The sequence below is a fragment of the Parus major genome, chromosome 19, assembly GCF_001522545.3.
Source record: "Parus major isolate Abel chromosome 19, Parus_major1.1, whole genome shotgun sequence".
NCBI lineage: Eukaryota > Metazoa > Chordata > Aves > Passeriformes > Paridae > Parus > Parus major.
In genome coordinates, this window is record NC_031787.1 from 2,502,787 (window position 1) to 2,522,419 (window position 19,633).

At 42.0% G+C, this 19,633-nt stretch overlaps 1 protein-coding gene across 3 annotated transcripts in view; it reads right to left on the reverse strand.

Annotated features, from left to right (window-relative positions):
- The window catches only part of SPNS2 (sphingolipid transporter 2), a 116,978-nt gene that overhangs the window by 75,953 nt on the left and 21,392 nt on the right, over positions 1 to 19,633 (reverse strand). For all 3 annotated transcript variants that reach the window (XM_015646810.2, XM_015646809.2, XM_019008653.1), the window contains exon 2: positions 6,570 to 6,635. In XM_015646810.2, coding sequence (XP_015502296.1) covers positions 6,570 to 6,635 — 66 coding nt within the window. The remainder of the gene's footprint in view (positions 1 to 6,569; positions 6,636 to 19,633) is intronic.

Consider the following 19,633-nt stretch of genomic DNA (forward strand, 5'->3'; position numbering starts at 1 on the left):
ACAAGGAGAATGATGCAGTAGGTGAATACGTGAAGAAACTCTTCTGTAAACATTAGTGGATGAAGGACAAAATGGTTAAAACTGTTCAAATATTTAATTACTAATAACCTAATGTATAACTGAATGGAGGAATAAAAGACATCAGAGCTGAACTTTCCCTAGAAATATCCTTTCCACTGAAAACCAAAGCACTTCCATGCTTGCAGCAGCAAAGATTACAAGAATGTGTGTGAACCCCTCCTCCTGCTACTCATCCCATCAAAGAACTGTTTGTTTTTTACCTGTGATTTAAAAACCTGAGCCTTCCACAGTCATTTGTCTACCTTGCAAACAACTGAAGAGAGTTTTAGGAAAAAAAATGTTTATATACATTTACATAACTGTAAATATACAGTGAATTAGGGTAAGAAATTGATTATGATCAGTAATATTTTCTCTCCAAAACTAGGCTTCCCACATAATTTAAGCAGAAAATGGGTCTTTGCTCTATAATCTTACATCAGCATACAGGAAACATTCCCAAAAATGTGCCTGTACTGGGGGCAAGGGAAGAACATAGGGAGATTGATACAACAATACACCATTCATGCAAGTCAGGCTTACTTGTATTAATTGGAATCTAGTTCTGCAGGCTGCTAACACTACCCAATACCATGAAGAATGTTCACTTTTTACGTAAGTGATGCCCTGGAATTCATTTTCAAAGCCAGGTACAAGTGTCTATGAATGAGTCACTCCTCCTCAGGTGCAAGTGGGTTTTTTTATGGGAATCACTGCAGCCCTGCTGACCTGTTCTTGTTTCTGCCATGTGCCCAAAATTATGGCTCACAATGTAACAGCATGTTCTTTCCAGCCAGACATGCAGCAGTGCTACTTCTACAGTGGTAATAAATCACTACACAAATTTGATTGCAAGCATGCAGAGTGGTCTGGTACACAGCCCAGAAGGTTTGAGAAGCACTGGTTTGGAGGAAAAGACACCTGGAACTGCAGACAGGACATCATAGAAAACAAACAACTGCATGGACTGATCCAGGATCCCAGCATTCCCACTACTGCAAACACACCCCTGCATTTCCAGAGTCTTCTGGATGCTCTTCATTCCCAAACATCACCTTCAGTGCTCCAGAGTCCTTCACATTCTGTCAAGACTGGCTTATCCAAGTGATCTCTCCCTCAAATCCAGCAGTGCTGTATCACCTTGGGGATCTCCCAGCAGACACAGACCAAGCCTGACCTCTTTATCACCTGATCTCACCCTGCTGCTCACATTCCCACTACAGCATACATTGCCCTGCAGAACTGCAGGTCTGTGCTCTGAAAAAAATGAGTGTTCTCCAGGTGTGGGAGACAAGACAAAAGCAAAGCAACCTTTAAATCTTTTCAGAGAGAGCACTTGAGGCTCCCCTGGGATGAAGCATGTTAAATATACAAAATGTACTATAAATATATAAAATGAACTATAAAAATTAGGTCTATTTTCTCACCTCTAGTTCATAGAACACCTTGATCCAACTTCACTTAAAGTCAAGGAAAAAAAGCTCTTCTCTTCTGAGCTAACACTTACATTGGGCCCAAGATGTATCAGCAGCAACTGATACCATACTGAGACCATACACAAACACTTCCCTGGTCACCACACTTGAAAATTAAACTTCTAGGCACAGTGAAAGCAAGAATTAAAGATAAGCAGGTTTTACACTTACTAGCAAAAGCTTTTAGTACCACTGAAGAAGGGGAGAAAAAAAAAGCAACCTACTCATAAAGTTTTTGAATATAAGTCCATGTTTCCCTTCCAGCAACTGGTAGCCATTAAATAAATGATAACTGATAATGTAAATGTAAATGTTCATCTCCGTATTTCATAATTACAGCTACAGAGGTAATGAAAAAAGTCAAGGGAGCCAGATCAGCCCTTCTGAACTATTTGTGCACAAAACAGTGCAGATACCAGTTACCTGAGACTGCACTGCTGGTGCAAAGAGGAAAATGTTGTTTGAAAGTATTACACAATACCAACAAAAATCCTGTCTTCCACTATACAGTGCTTGAATCAAATTCTAAGGCCTGAGGAATATATGTGGGGGGATGGACAGGCTGTGTTAAATGATGTGGAGACTTTGGGTGGAATAATAACTACTTCTCTAAAATCTGTGGGAAATCTTTCCCCTCATTATTATAATAAATTACAGAAGTGAAGACAACCTTGGCAAGAGGTGCCTGAACTACAGCCTGAGGGAAAATAGGCCAATTTCTACTGATAGAACAGATGTGCCACAGGCAGCACAAGTGCAAGTTTCCCTTGCAACACCCAGCCCAAGTACCTGAAAGGCCAATAGTGAGGACAAACTTTCCTTGTGCAAATCAGAAGGACAGGATGGGGAAATGAACTGTTACCTTGTGCTGCTGGCCATGCAGTATCATAAAGTGAAGATATTAATGAAGATGAGGCAGTCTGGAGAGTTTCCCTGTTCTAGTTGCCTGCACTCACTTGCTGACACGAACAACAGAAAGACAAAATACAACAGCAGCTGAAGCACTTCCCTCCTCTTAGCAGGAAGCAAGGACACCTTCCCTACCCACCCTGAGCATTTTATCCCCCCCAAAGAATATTTACTTTGCAATCCAGGGCTGCCCAGTGAGAACACAGGCTGTAAAAAGCATTTTTATAGTTCAGTCCTTGGTGCGTGGGGACTGGGCCAGGCACAAACACCTTTTCCGCAAACCTGCTCACTGATTCAAGACAATACTTTCATTCTTGATTGCAGAGGCATTTCCAAATAGGTTTAACTGCTTTCATGAATCAGACTCTCAGACTGCCATGACTTCTCAGGATATCAGACAGCATTCCAGCACACAGGAAAAAAGGACTCTCTAAAGGACTTAGGTGGGAAATAATCAAGCTCTGGACTATGTCAACTCACTCCAGTAAAATAAGACCAACCCTTGTCACAACATTAATCAAGGCATATTGAAAGAGCCTCTCCTCTTCATTGCTTAAACTGACCTTGCTTAATCCCTACATCAGCAGCATCCTACAGAAGGTGGAAAAATGTCAGAGAAAAGGACACAAAGTAAGGTATGGAGGGGGAAATGGGAAGAAAGGTTTTGCTCATTGTTGAAAGGACTTAGAGGATCTCCTGGCAGAAAGAGAGCTCCACCATTTCTTGCCATTTTGAGCACCAGACTGCCAGAGAAGTAACCTGGCTTCATTGGTTCCCCATCTGTAAGGGTCAGCCTTATAAACCCTCCTGATATAAAACATCCTGAGATCTTGGGAGGACCAACTGTATCACAAGCCAGCCACCGCTATTATTAGAGCTCTTGTATGCTACAGAGACACTGGCAAGAGATATAAAAGCAAAATAAATTCAAGGGCACAGAGAGCAGACAGAGCAATAAAGCACAAAAATTGAAGCGAGAAAGGGAAAGAAATCTAGTCAAAACCAGAGTACAGCACTGGGGCATTACTCCCATGGTACAGTGCATATGGAAGGATAACACTATTTTGAAGCAGTTCTACAAATCCAGTTGTCCACATTCTTAGTCTTTGTGGCCCCTGGTTCTGTAACTGCTCCTACCTAACCCTACACATAGATAAGACTTTTTGTATGGTTTGGTTTATAAATGCATTGGCTGATTACAGCTGTACAGCTCAAGTAGGCACAGAGCTGCTCTACTGCTTTGCGTTCAGCCAGATTTATCCTTTCTCTAGCTGGGAAAAGCAGCCAGGAAGAACTGAAAAGCACAAGAAAGCTTAGATGCAGACCTGTGGGACGGTGAACTAAACCAATATTTACACAACTGCATATGCAGTCCTTTAAAAAGGAAGATCGCACACAATTCCAGCATCATGTGGAGATAAGTGAGGCTCAAATCACCAGTTTTATGTGTGTTACTCTAGAATGCTACTGAGCAAGCAGCAGTTGTGCTCCATCTGTCAGAGTGTCCTCTGCTGTCACAGGATCCTTGCTGTAGAGACTACCATGGTCTGCTTCTTTCCATTATGGTTGAAGCTGGATTGTCCTGTGATTTTTCTGTACAGGGAGTTACAGTGTCCCTCTAACCAGTTTACATTATCTCTTGGTTAAAGAGCAGCTTGTATGTCAGGATTAATATAAAAGAAGACAAAAATTCTATTTGTGTTTGCAATTCCTAAGGAACAAGTCACCTTTGCTTTCCAGAGAGCATCAGAAGCTGAGAGTATGGATTGGCTTGCAAGTGATCAGAGGGGGAGAGATACCAGATCAGCTGTGGGCTGTGGGATAAACACAGGGTCAAACAAACATTACCCTTGGTGGATTTAATTTCCTTGCTTTCTGTTTGAATTTTCAGAACCATTTCCTCCTAAAAACTTGTGCAACTTTGGGTTAAGGCAGAGGAGTGGGAGACACCTGACCTGGCCCCAGCTTTGCTCCAGGCGTCTTCCGCAACCCTGGACAACTTTTACACTCTGCATCATTTCCCCTCATTTTAACATTGAGAAGTCAGATTTAGAGAAAATTTTGACAAAAGATTAGAAGCAATGTTTGTGGTGGTTTAGGGCAGCATCTTTTATTTAACCAGGATTAAGGATACCTGGGCCATGGGCGACCTGCCAACAGAGAAACTTGGTAATCTGGAATAATAGACTTAATAAGCTTTCAGTTACATGCCTCTACCCTTATTTATGTGAAATGGTGTTCTATTTCCTGAGCAGTCTTTTCCTCTGATAGCATTGTGATTAGTACATTATTATCTATATTGCAGAAGCAAAATCAAGCCCTCAGTTTTCAGATCAGCAAAAAAACCCAAGAGAAAACACTGCTTTTCTTAAAGCAACCATTACCTGTTAGAAAACTTGACACACTCAAGAGCAATCCTGCAATAACTCAGTGATGCTGTTTTCAGATGCCCTGTGTGCTTGCTAGAGAAATAAATAACACATCTTGCAATTAACAAATGAATATTGAAGTTAGCTTTTACTTGCTGTCAATGAATAACCTTCAGAAGGATTTCATCCACTGAGGGGAATGAAGATTAAATACATGCTTTGGCAAGTGTCCTTTTCCACCAGAATATTTTCTTGAAAGCACTTTGTGTCTAATGATACATTGAGGACCTGTTCCTCTGAGTACAATAAATAAATACAAATAATTGCTGTAGAAGAGAATCTGACAGACAACCAGTGTCATTTTAGGGATAATTGATTGATGCTACTTATAATCAGTGACACTTGTAAAGCTGAAACCTTCTGTTCTGGACACATGCTGCTCGTCTCAGCTGAGCTGAGCTCTGCTGGCCCACAAGGGCAGCATTTTTTTAAACATTTAATACAAATTGTTATTAATTGCTTGTATTACAACATCACCAAGAAGCTGCAACCACAGATGAGGACCCTGCTGTGCCATGGGCTGCAGGAAACAAAAAAGAAGGGCATATTGCAGTGGTTCACATGGTTTGAGATCAAAGACCAATTGATGGAGCTCCAGGATAGTCTCACCTTCAGTGTGATCATAAAGAATGAATGATTTTATACAATTCAGTGATGGCCACAATTTCACAGACAAGCTCCTGACAGGTGTTTGGTATCCACTGTGACAGCATGGGAAAACATGTCTTGCTGGCACACTATTTCAAAACCTAACTGAATTCTCACTTTTTCAGAGATGTAATTGTTCCAGCGTGGTTCCCTCAGACAGATGACAGTGACAAGACAGCCACAAATCCATGACTCTAATTAATAGTTCTGTAGGAGGTTTTCAAACCAGATTGTCTTCTTAATACACTGAATTTCTTAAAAATACTGCTACTCCTTTCAATTCTCCATGAGGAACAAACGTGCTGCCGTGTCTACATGAGACTGGTACTCAATGGCATCCCACTGATGCAGGCCCTCCTCTCAGCCACCTCAGGACCAGAGCCCAGAGAAGCTGGGGTTCTCCTGGGGTTGTTCAGCTCTGCCTAAAGATGTCTGAGACATGAAAATGCTCCATTAAAAGGACATCAGAATTGCAATAATCCTTCCTTACACACCAGGAGAAATGTCAGAAGCTAACAGCACCAAAATTGTTAATCCATGAGTTCTCATGGATGCAATGGTTGTTAGCCTTGCCTACAGCTTTTATCCTCAGGTTCTTGCCCCACTGAGTTTTACATTTTCATGCTCACAGGGACTGTCCATTCAGCAGATTCTGTCAAGCACTTGAAGGGCAAAATACATCACCCTTATTACCAACCTAAAGCAGTGAAGAGGACCCTGATGTTGGTTTATCAGGAGTTTTCTGATCTAGGGGAAGTAACCATCTCCTGTTTGAATTTAATTCTGGTAAATAAAATTAGGTTTGTTTGCTTTTGGTCCATTCTAAACTGAAATCATTTTGATACCCAATCTCCTGCCCAACAACAAATCAAGGCCATAAAAACCCTCATGTTCATTTAGCTTCCCAGTAGGAGTGTATTTATTCACCTTTCTAAGAGCAGATTTCACAACCAATATGCCCATGCATCACAATGAAGTAATCTGTAGGCACCCATAGCACAAATGGAATGTTACAAAGACCAGTGAGAAAAGAAAGACTCTTTCTTACCTGTCTGTAACAAGCCAGCCCCACTGTCCTTGACTCCAAAGTGCTGCTGGATGTCTAGTAACACACCTACAAGGAAAACAGAATATGCTCAGTGCCTTCAGCCTTTGAAAAGCATTCAACTCAAACCTTTTGTGACACATCAGCAAAGCTTCAAATTCCAGTTTAAACATAACTTCTAAAGGTTGCACTTTTTTTTCTCCCTATATATGCACACTCAGTAATTTTGGGCTATAAAAGCAGAGGGGGGCAGATGTAACATCATTCAATGAGCTTGGGAATGAAATCCTCATGAATGGAAACTGGTCTTTCTTTTCTACTTAAGTAAGATCAGGCTTTTCTTTTTGTGTGTTTTTTGCATAATCCAAACCTCTTGCTTCTGTTATTTCACAGAAATACAGGGAAACTGATTGTGCACCTAAGGTGCTTCAAATGGCTCAACAAGAGAGACAGATTGAATCCAAGACAAGTTTTAACAAATCTCTGCTGGGAGGAGATATGACAGATTGACAGCAATGATGAAAGATTTCATATTTAACTAGTTCTGGGGAGTTTTTACTTTCAAAGCAAATATAAGAAATATATTTAAAAATACCTTAATAAAGGTGGGTAAGTGACCTGATGCTCAGATTTAAAGCAACTATAAGCAGAACCAAACCACATCTTGTGTCTTCCTTGAACCCAAATATATTAATTGGCACAAGCAAAATTAACAGGTTTTGAAATATTTACACATTCAACTAGATTTAACTAGATTTTTTTAGTACCAACCATTTTGACACATGTAATGTCAGATACATGGGACAGTCATGTTTTTGTAACCAACAAATCAACAGGAAAACCCAGAGCAGATATATAATTACTCATTTGGGGGCACACAGCTTTGCCAAGCTATACATGGTCCAAGGGTCTCAGCCTGAATATTTGTCAGTGGTCTAAATAACCAGCATCTGATTTCCTGGGTCTGGACAAGAGGCTGTTGCTCTCTTTAGATCTGGGACTTTCTTATCTTCCCCAAACCTGAGGATATGCAACTTTTGTTTTTAAAAATAAGAAAACCATTCTCTAACTACACTGAACATCCACAGAAGTTCACCTCCAGCTCTAATTCTGATCCAAAGCTTTATCCAAAGTTATCCTTCTCTCCTCTGCAGGTTACAGAAATCAACTGAGCACCAACCTGAATCACTCACCATAAATGTCCTAGCTTTTGGGACTGCCAGGATCACACTAAATGACAAACACAGAGAGATAAAAGGCCCAGAGATAACTATTCCCAGAAGACATCTGGGACAATGCCAAGGGAACAGTCATAAATTAAAGATACTAAAGGAAAAGAAGAAGATGGAGAGAAGGAAAGAAAAAGCAAGAAAGCTTATTTGAGCTATTCTGTACTACTTGTACATCAGCATTTACTCATGACAGCATTCAGGTGGCTTCAGGACTCAATATCTGCCCAGAAACATTAGTTCAACCTCCTGTAACAACTCCCCTACTCTCTCATCAGACTGTTTAGCCCCAAACAAGAAAGCTGAGGATGGGGAAGGGTGTGAACCTAATTAATGTATGTCATTACTGAAAAAAGAGGGTAGATGCAGAGCCAGGCCCTTCACACTGGTGCCCAGTTGAAGAGGGAAAGGGCAACAACTGAAATCCAGAAAATTCCATTTAAAAGTAAGAAAATGCATTTTTACTGTGAGGGAGGTCAAGCATGGATGTTCAGAGAAGTTGTGGGTTCCCCATCCCAGGAGATATCTGAAACCCAACAGGACACAGTCCTGTGCAACCTGCTCTAGTTGACGTTCCTTTTAGCAGGGGCCTTGGATTAGATGATCTCCAGAGGTCACTTCTGACCTCAATTATCCTGTGATTCTATAATTTTCTGAAATATTAAGTGCCTGATTACATCCATCCTGACACAGTGTTCCCCTGGCCTTTCCTTTCCTTTGCAACATTGCTGTCTACTACAATTTCAACAGGAATTTATTTGCTTTCTCTTCAATGGCAGATTTAACTCTATTTACAAAGTGCCCTGGTATTTCTTGACTGTGCTTCCCTGGTTTGCTCCATTAAGAACTGATTTACAATTAACATTATCCAGGTAGCAACTGAAGAACAAAAATAAATTTGCATTTTCCTAGTAAACCCCTCTGTGGTTGTAGCTGACTTCCCTGCTTGCCTTGGTGTTCTACCCTTCCACAAAAAAAAAAAAATGTTTCCCATGCAAGAAACTTAGAAACCTCACTGAGTTTAACCAGCTCTCAGCACTTTGTGCTCCAGTACTGCTTGGTCCCAGACTCTCCACATCAGGCAAAGCTCAAGAAGCCAAAACAACTCCTATAATCCCAATTTTAGGGACAATAAACACATCAACATCCTCAAGAACAATGTGGAAGAAGGGAGGAAATACTGAGTATGGTAGTTTCTCATGCTCTCTTATCATCACTCAGTTGTGCTGCACAGAAATGAAATATCCTACTCATTGCAAGCTGAGCGGGGGCTTGGACTAGATGGAATATATTCCATGAGGGAATGTTGAGAGCTCCATCCAGCACCACAAAAGATGGCTCTCCTGCCTTCAGCCATGACAGAATTCCAAAGAGGTGCATTAAACCTCTAAAACTGATGAGAAGCAGGAGCCTGGGATGTGATGGAAAACAGACTGTTATGGATTTGCATCAGAAACCAGAACAGAAAGCAGAGGGGAATGTAATGGTGCCTACACAACAAAGCAGAGGAGAGTTTCTAGTTTGTGACAAGTTATTTGTCCAGTGACAGTGGTTTTGCAGTCCTACAGACCATAATGAGTTTTACAAGCTTGAACTCCTGTAGCCACAAATGAAATACATTTAGGACACAGACATGCAGACACTTGGATTAATCCTACAATTTCATCCTGGTGCTCGAAAGTGGGTTCTGTGGAGAGCCACTGCAACAGGACAATGTAGAACCACAATTATAAGTCTTGTGTGACCTTGGAAGAAGGTCTCAGATGATTAAGAGAGATCTGCATGTCTAATTAGCATGGATTTCCTACTCCAAGTTATTTTATATTCTTTTTGGACTACAGGTGTTTTGATTTGGGTTTAAAGCATTAAATTAGAGGCAACAGAAGGCAGATGATGCAACACACCTATGAAGTGATAGTAGTTCTCTGCTGTGGGAGTTTTCCTGCTCAGCCACTCACCTGAGAAGACACTCCTCCTCTCTTAAATTCACTCAGCTCTGTTTCCACCTCACTGTGGCAATGACTCACCCCAGAATTTAATAAGATTTAGGGATACAATTAAGCAATGATAGACCAGGGGAGAATACAGGAAAATGATAGAGCTTTTGACTTTCCCTTCTGCTTCTAGATGATGGGAAGGGAGAGAGCTGGAGCCAGGCTCCAGACAATGACCACATTGCTTGCAGGGCTGTGTTTCACAGCATCTGACGCAATCCAAGAGGTGGCAAAGCCTTTCTTGGATTAAAGCTCATACCTATGACCCAGGAGGATCTCAGAATAGCCAGGAGAAGCCAGCCAAGGCACCAGTCCTCCTGAGAACCTCTCTGGAGGGCTGCTGGCCATTTGGGATGTCTGTATGATTACATGGCACCTATTATTTCTTAAGCACATTCTATATTTTCAGGACTGAGCAAACCTACAGGAAACATGGTTCCAATCTCCCAGAGCATCTCAGCAGCTGAACCAGATGCAGTTAATGCTGATGTAGATTTGGAACTCAGTGAGATGAAACACAGGCAGCACCCAGCCAGGAGTGCTGATCAGGATGGGCACAGGGACAGGATGCAGTGAGGAGCCCAGACAGAAGAGCAGAGAGTGGTTAGTACAGACATCTCCAGGGGACTTTTACCAGCCTCATGTCTGAGCTCCTGACAGACACCAAGACACATCAGACTTGTGGGGACTGGGAATGAAGAGGACTTTAGGAGCAATCTGGGGGATAAAAGGAGCACTACAGATAGAGAGGGACACGCCTGACCTCACACACTCCCAGGGTCAGAGGGTTTCTAGGGTACTGCTGATATGTTTAATGGCCATTTCAGTGATTGTAAAAGTGATTGTAAAAGACCTGATTCTGAGGCTTTTGGAATGCAAATCCACATTCAATGGCCCAGGTTATCTTTGTTTTAGGGGAAATACTTTGGAAAAGCCAGATTTTCCTGGAAGCATGCAGTTCACACTTCACACAGGGAGATAGGTGGTACAGATGAGGCAAGCTGCTTGCCTAGATAGGTTTTGTGTCCCTGATTTGATCTACAACAAATCAAAAGCTGCAAAATTCTACGTGGGCTCTTCACCAAATACTGCTGCCTGTATAGATCACCACAATAAGAAACAGTGTCCATAAGCTAAACCACTGTGAAATGACAATTTCAAAGCAAAAAGACATTAGAGCTTCCCTAGGACAGCCCCATTTTCCAGTCACCAAAACAAAACATCATGATTTGCCTTCAAACTGCTTCCAAGGCAGGTGCAAAATGTAGAGTTGGACTGTGCACAGAGTGCAGAGCTACAGGTTTGCAGCTCACATTCTTAAAATATTGTGTGTGTGCTGCAACACAACTGGCCAACATAACTACTTACTTAAGAAAGCATGTTCATTTTTAAAGGCATTTTTTAATGGAGAAAATTGATGGTGCTTGAAAGGAACATGGTTTTCCACAGGATACAGGATGTGTGTCCCTAGCACCCTCCTTCCTGCCCCACTGCAGGTCTGGACCTCTCTTTAGGGAGCCCAAATTCACACTCCCAATTCCCTGAGAGCCAGCACAGACTCTGTACTGACAATACTGTTTCTTCTTCCTATTTACATCACTTCCTTATAAAGGCATTTTCTTCCCAGTCTGTGGTCCCTGGTACTTCCAGGACCAGCTTCCTCAGGAGGAGGTAGCTAAGCAAGGATAACCAAGTCCTGGCCTTGCATCCATTAAAGACACAAACCACCTTCCTCCCATCAGGTTCTTCCTCATGCCTGCAGCCATATTCAACCTCCTTCAAATAAAGCATTAAGGAGGCAGAGGAGTGGTTCAACACACCTGTCTCTTCAGAGACATGTGAAAAGATTAGGTGGAGAGAAGTTTATTCTGAAGTCTCTGTGATTATATCTTCACTGCAACCCCAAGGTGTAGCAGCAGTTCACACACTGATCCCTGAGCTTCAAACGAGCTGCTTCAGCTCAGCCACCCACCAGCTATTAAACACCAGCGTCACAATTTGAGCCCTATTTAAATATTCAGCTGCAGAAAACCACCATGGTAGCCCTACTGATATTTGTACCTCAAGATAAATTCCCACTGCTGCCAGAACTCGCAAGTCTAGAATATAAATGCAGAACTACCTTCATTGGATTGCCATGAAAGCATTCCCTGCCTGCTCTTCAAGTACAGATAAATGCCTGGTGACATCTGGCTTGAAAACATTGACAGGAGCTTCCTTAGGACATAAACACCAACTTTCCTTCTGCAAAACTAGTTTCCACTGTTGCATGACATGACAATACACACTAGTGAAACAGTCTTTGGTTTTGAAATAATGCTGCAGGATTAAAAAGAAACAAACAAAACAAACCCAGCAATTAGACAAATCAAAACAAGGGTTTCCTAAGATCTGCTCACACTGGAATGCATGAAACTTGTGACCTAGAAAGCACTGAAAAGCAGCTGCCAACACCCACAGCAGCGTCCTTAGGAAAGGGTTTCCCTGAGTAATAGCTGGGAAGAGACAATCACAGCAGCTTGAGCTGAAGATCAGAGTGAGCCAGGGTCCTGATGTCATTCACAGGACATGAAACAGTTGCTTAAAAATCACAGAATAGAACACAGAATATCCTGAGCTGGAAGGAACCCACAGGAATCATCAGTCCAGCCCCTGGCCCTGCACAGACACCCCAACAATCCCACCCTGTGCTTGGCAGCACTGTCCAAATGCTCTGGAGCTGTGGCAGCCTTAGGGCTGTGCCCACTGCCCTGGGAAGCCTGGACAGTGCCAGCATCCTCTGGGGGAAGAAGGTTCTCCTGAAAGGCTACTACTGCCTTACCTGCATAGCATGTAACAAGCAATTAAGCATCAGGAAAAAAAAATAAGGAATGTGATTAATCAAGAACATGGAGAAGAAGTATATTAAAAAAGCAACTTCTTACTCTGGCAGTAATAAACGATGGTTTCTCTAACACAGCTCAAATTCCACTGTAATGTGGTATGCAAAGTCTGAGCACAAAATTGCCTGCAAGACTGGGAGGAGATAAAAAAGTTCATCAGGTGTAGAATCGATTAGCACAAGGCATCATTAACACAGGGTCAGGGCATCTAGGGAAGGCAGCACAGGACAGCCAGTCCTGTTGGGATAAAAAAAAAACCCAAACAAACAAAGCAAACAGGAGTTTGAATGCAACCATGGCTGCCAAATGCTGGATGCCTCACTGGTAAACCCACACCCTAATCAAATCCTTCATCTCCTTAATTACAGTGTATGTCTGTTCCCAGGACTATGGCTGGGAAGGATGTCGTTGTCAAAGAGGGAACATGGCTCGGCCAGCATGAAACAAAGAGCTTAAATAAATTCCAAAACATTGAAGATTTTCCATTTATGACCCATTGCAACAACAGCTCTCAGCAGCAAGACTTAAAAATGACATGGGACAAATCTGAGGAGAAGCTCACACTGTCACTTCACTGTCCTCTCCACCTGGGACACAGCTCCCTACGAGGAGATCCCTGATTTCACCCCTGCCTCATCTCACTTGAAGACTCCTGCTTAGCCTATCTTAATCAGCCTGGCAGCTCCCACAAGCCAAGGGAAGACTTCAATTAGAGATAAGTGACAGGATTTGGCCCAAAGGACAGACTAAAATGAGCTGGCACCTAGACCTGAACTTAAAACCAAACTTATTCACTGAGTCTTGGAACAATTCCTTTATATGGAATGGGAAAAATCAGAAGCTTTTACAAATCTGAAAAACCAACAGAAACTGAAGTAGTAGCTGAGGTTTATATTAGTCATCTGAAAAGACAGGAATCATTAACAGCTCTCAGACAATGCTGAGGCCAGACCTTTCTCCCACACCCAGCATCTCTAGCTCAGGACTCAGCTTAGACCCAATTTCTGGTGTTTTTTATCTCATGCAAACACAGAATGAAACACAATCTTTACCAGAGGAAAAAGCTACTCTTGGGACATTTTAGATCTAAGCAGCAGCCTCGCCAGATTTTCACATCAAAGAGGAGAGCCTGAAAAAATAATGTTATTATTTCAATTATTCAAATCTCAGAAAATTCAGATACTCCCCCAATTCACATTCTCCTCCAATTCACATTCTCTTCATGGACTCTTTAGCAGAAAAAATTGGGTCTGCCACCAAAAGCTCTACTTGTCTTCTGCCTTTCTAATCTTTAGACAAGACTAACAAGTTGAGCTAATTCATGCAGTGAAACATATCTCAGAGACTTTGTAAATGAACTAATTAAAATAAATAAAACCAGTATGGATAATGATAGAGCAAATCAAGTGCATATGAATTCAGTCAGTGACTCACTGCTCCCTTGTTTTCCTTATTGGAAAACTTGGCTTATCACCATACCGGGGTGACGGTGAGTCAGGAAACTGGCATGAGCCACAAATTGCAAGGAAATTAAAATAAAGATCTACAAAATCTCTTTTTGGACAGATTTTGGAGATTTTTGCTGGCTTTGTATGGATGTGGTTATGGACTTCACAGTTCTAACCTCATGGTTTTCTGACTAGATAAAATCAAGAAAGGAAAGACACATTTATAAGTTCTGGGCTCTTGTTCTCAGAATCAATTTGATGTCTTTACTTTTATGAAAGTATGTATTTTAACCAAATACATTTGAAGCATATTACCATATTCTACTGAATGCTTGATACTACCTTATCAAGTAAGTAGGTGGGTATTAATCACTTGGAACCAGTCAAAGCACATGCAAATATTTTAACAGCACCAAACTGAGAACTAAAAGTGTGCATGGCATGAGGGTAACAGTTCTAAACCCAAGTCTATGCAAGCACAACCACTTTGCTGCCATCTCACTCACTCAGACCATGAGAACTTGCTCTGTTACACCTTCTGACACATCACCTTTGTGGATTTGAGGTTTTCAGGCAGGTTGGGAACACAAATCCCTTCAAAAAACCTGGGCTACTATGGGCACTTCTATGTACAAGCAGCTATATATAGCTGGAGTTCATTGATATTATTTCACAATAATACAATTCAATTCAAACTGTTAAACTAAAAAAAAAGTCAGAGACACAAAAAAATTCAAATTTCAAGGTTGTGAAGGCGAAAGGAAGAAAGCCTCAATGTTCTCTAGTTCCATACTCTAGCAAGTGAGGGGTTTTTACCCACTTCCTTTTTTCCTACAGCCATGCACATTTCTGTGCCACAGGAGACTGAATGAATAACTGGGGTAATTAGTGACTGATGTTTTACAGCAGATGACAGCTAATTTCTCCAGTTAAGAAGATTTCTATCAAATCTGTAGAAATGTGCACTCAGATTGGACATACTTCCAAGTGACTGCATCTCATCTCTCATTTGCATTTTGCTTCTGCTTGGCAATGCCTCGGAGCTATTTTGGAACATCACAAGCTGTCCAGGGCACATTGGTATATTGTATGTAATTGTAAGGAGCTTCCTATTCTTTTTTACTGCACAGAATGTTTTACAAAATGCAAGGGAAATGCCAGATGCAGAGGTACCTTGTAGAGAGTGATCTGCAGAAGAGCAGCAGCCAGGAGCAAAGCAGCCCATCAGGGAATGTCAGGCACATTCCAGGCAGGTTTCTGCAGTGCACGCCTGTCAGATTTCTCAGACATCCTCTGTCATGGTCCTGGGCTAACAAAGAGCTCTTGTCACCAGCTTGATACCAGTACAGGGGTGTAAGAGCACATCTCCAGTGCTCCTGCACACTGATTTTCACAAGTGTTTGTGCAGTGTTAATGTCCATGACACAAATCTCCCTCTGTGACCTAGATCTGGACAGCCTCGTGAGGCTTTAAGTGCACAAACAGGAAAAGCTGGAATTGTCTATAGCATCTCCCCCACAGATTAAAACCTGGATAAAACTGTGATACAAACTTGGTGCTGCCACCCACAAGACAACAGGAAATCTGGAAAAGAACCCAAAGCCCCACTGTTTTAAGTAGCTACCTAAACCTTGTTTAAAATTCCAGATGAAGAAGCTTTTGGACTCAGATAAAAATACTTACCCCAACTTTAGTAATTCCAGAATATGGGATTAGATATGTCTTAAACACCCCTGAGACTCTGCTGCTGAACAGATTAAAACACCTTTCCCTGAGCACAAAGCAATGTGACACTCACATACATTTATCTCCCACAGAAACACACTGAGTGTTTTTATTTCACTCTGGGTCCTGGTCAGGCTGTGCCAGGCCACAGCTGAGTATGATGCCCAACTGTCCATTAGTTATTCTAAGCAAAGTGTCTTTAAATGACAAAGCAAGTGGCTTTGTACAAGTAATTAGTAAGAGCACATAGGTATTCAAAGATTTATGTAGGAGACAAAAGCTTGTTAAGGAACCCACAGCTTACCCACAGCACTATTAGAGAAAATAAACCAGCTCAGGAATTATCACAGGAGATATTTAAATGCATTGGTCTAGCTTCTTCAAATGATCTAGTAGAGAATTTACTATGTTCTACAATAGGTCCATAGCTGATATAGCAAAAATCTGTGGATAAAACTTTATACCTGCATGAGAATGTGTACTCAGATGAGAACAGGGGACACTAAAATAAGCATGACAGCAAGAACTTCTCCAGAACTGCAAGGAGTCAGAGATGTGGGCATGTGGCTACAGTGATACCAGGAATTCCTCACAGCACAAAAAGGGCTTGTCCTGGTTTTTTTAGAGTGCTTTATTCAGTGCAAGTTGCAGCAGTTTCTGGAGCTAAAACACCCTTCCCAGCAAGGTTTTTGATTTTGCCAAGCTGCACTGCCACAGGATGTCCATGAGAAGGGCTGTGGTAACAGGACAGTGATGCACACTCCTAGATGACAGAGCAAAACCTGAATTCAATCCTGAATCAGGAGACAGGGCTGCTCTGTTCTCAGTCCTCACACTACATCACTATTTAACCTTGGGTACTTGATCATGCAGAATTTCAGAGCCTGCATTAGCCTAATGAAGATAATAACAATAATCATGTGTGTCACAGATACAGTTGGGCTTGGTTATTATGTTCTCAAGAAGTGCTTGGAAGAGCCCCAGATGAAAGGGAAATTAGGAGAAGGAAGATTAATTACAAGACGTGTATCCCAAATAAAAACCAGACAGGAACATTGTTGTTGCTGTTATTAGTGGAGAGTCTGTCTGATTTAGGCCAGCTTTAATTTCTCTGTTGGTAAAGCAGACCCATTTTAACCACTTTCCACGTTCAAATTTTATTTGTAGATGGTGGGTAGGTGATAAAGGCTGCCAAGCTTCTGATACTGCAGATGTAAAGGCCTTTGATTGAAGGTCTGATTTCAAAGTAACCACTGTCTGTGATATGACAGGCCTGCCTATGTTTTTACTGTTGTGAGGCAACACAAGGAACCAAAAGTTTACTGCCACTCTGAAGGAAAAGACCAGGATTGAAGAAAAGGAAACATTTCCTGTGGCTAAACACACCATAGCGAGCATAGTCATACTGGGAAACATTACATTGAAATTATATTAACAAGCACTTGGGTATTTAACAAAAACCTGTGCAAAAGGAAACATCTTTTCTACAGTGATTTTGTCTCAGGAAGTACCAAGGATTTCTCATTTGGGTTAATATCTTTGCCTGTTTCAACATGGGGAAAGGCACAGTGATACACTGTCTTGGTTTAGGGTAAATTTGGGAGAGAACAGATCTAACTGAGCAGCACAGCCCAGACACCCCAGTGTTTCCCCAAGCCTCAGCCTGGGCTGCTCTCACCTGGAGCTGCCTTCCTCCTCTGCCAGATTAACCCTTTTTTCTCCTGCAGCATGCTAAGAGCATCCCAGAGATCCCAGAATCACTGAAGATGGAAAAGACATCCCAGATCATGGAATCCAACCTGGGCCTGATTCCCACCTTGTCCCCTAGAGTGGCACCTAGAGTGCCACCTCCAGTCATTCCTTGGGCACATCCAAGGATGGGGACTCCAAGCTTCCCTGGGCAGCTCCTTCCAATGCCTGACCACCTTTTCCATGGGGAAATTCCTCCTGAGTCCACCCTGAGCCTCCCCTGGCCCAGCCTGAGGCTGTTCCCTCTCCTCCTGTCCCTGTTCCCTGGGAGCAGAGCCCGATGCCCCGGCTGTCCCCTCCTGTCAGGGAGTTGTGCAGAGCCAGAAGGGCCACCTAAGCCTCCTTTTCTCCAGGCTGAGCCCCTTCCCAGCTCTCTCAGCCATTCCTCAAATTATTCACTCTCCAGACCCTTCCCCAGCTCTGTTGCCCTTCTCTGGACACACTGCAGCCCCTCAATGAATGCCAAACTTAAATTCAACATCATCCAGTGACAAATACAGTTCCAACTCTAACTTCATTGTGATACCAAATTTCATGAAATATCCCTTGGGGTACTGAGTAATGAATTTCCTAAAAAATAGATGAGTACAGGAACCTGGGAAAAAATTAATAATTGCACGTTCTTTCCAGGACACACAAACTCCTTGCTTTCACCTTGCATAGAAAGTTTTCAGGTTTTTTAAAAAAATAGGGTGGCATGGAACCCTTCATTTCTCAAGAACCAGATTTTTGAAAATTGCTGTCAGCAGGCCACCTACACCTTAATTTGTGATAATTAACAATGCAGTAGAAGAAATAAAGGACATGGCCTCCACTTGTTTCAGGAGACACTGCAATACAGCTAAAGAAGGAGTTTCACCTCTTAACTATAAACAGCAGAAGGCTCTAATTTGTTCAGCTTCTGCTCATGAAATGTGCATTAATTCCTTAATGACAGGTGCACCTTGGAGTCAGGACAGCTAATCACTAGATCAGGAGTTAACCACAGTACAGGGCTCAGAGAAGCCCACATCTTTTTCAAAGAAAGCCTTGGCAAGGTCCTACAAGCCAGATCACAGCAAGTTTATAGCAAAAGGTTATTTCCTAAAAGTAGAACTAATGATCCCTGTTTTTCTATGGCATTATGCTTGAGACAGCAATCTCCAAGCTTTTTCAGAGGTGGTGGATATTCAAAATCTTTTGCCTTGGTGGTTTCTTTCACACCTCATAAACATTAAGCTCATCTTACAGGGACTCCCTCCTTTCCCTGGCTCCAAATGTCTCGGAAACCTCCAGCAGTATTGTATCGTGAAGAAGTCTTCCTTCAGTTGTGGCCAAAATTGTCAATGGATTAAAACAGTTGGGGAGGAAGAGAATAATGAATAATCCAGAGAGAGACCAATTTACAAAATACTCTCTGTTTAAAAGAAACTGCTTCCATTGCAGTTCACGTCTCCATTTACTGGAATTGCTGAAGTTCTCTTATTTTCTCTTCCACATTCTCTCCCATAGTGACTTTTCTGTATCAGAACTGCCATCTGCATTACAAGTCCAGAGTCAGCCATAGCAGCTCCTCCTCTCCATACAGAAGCAAACCAGCAGTATTATTCCACTGCATCTATAAACTTGGAAATGTGTGTATTATCCCTTGTCTCTTACAACTCTCTCTTCTGTTAATCAACACTGTCAGTCATGTAGTAAGATAAACACCACATAACTTTGGTGGTGGTTGGATTTTGGGGTAGTTCTTAATTCCCATTCTTTATCTCAGGATATTATGTAAGAAGTAGAAACCTGTTAAATCTTCAGAGATAATCAAGATCAGTGACAGGTGCTGCACACAAGGGACTAACACTGAAATAAAGCAAAGAGAATCTTTCCCTGCCTACCCAAACCCTTCTTCTGCACAGAAATACCTAAACAGCTGAAGAGATGCGGTCAAGAAGAACATGCTTAGCCATCAAATGGAACACAAAAGGCAGAGCTTTGATGAAGAAGACTGTTGGCGTCCTGTGAACTTCCATTCTCACTGAGAGAAGAAGAAAAGCTCATTTCAAAAGT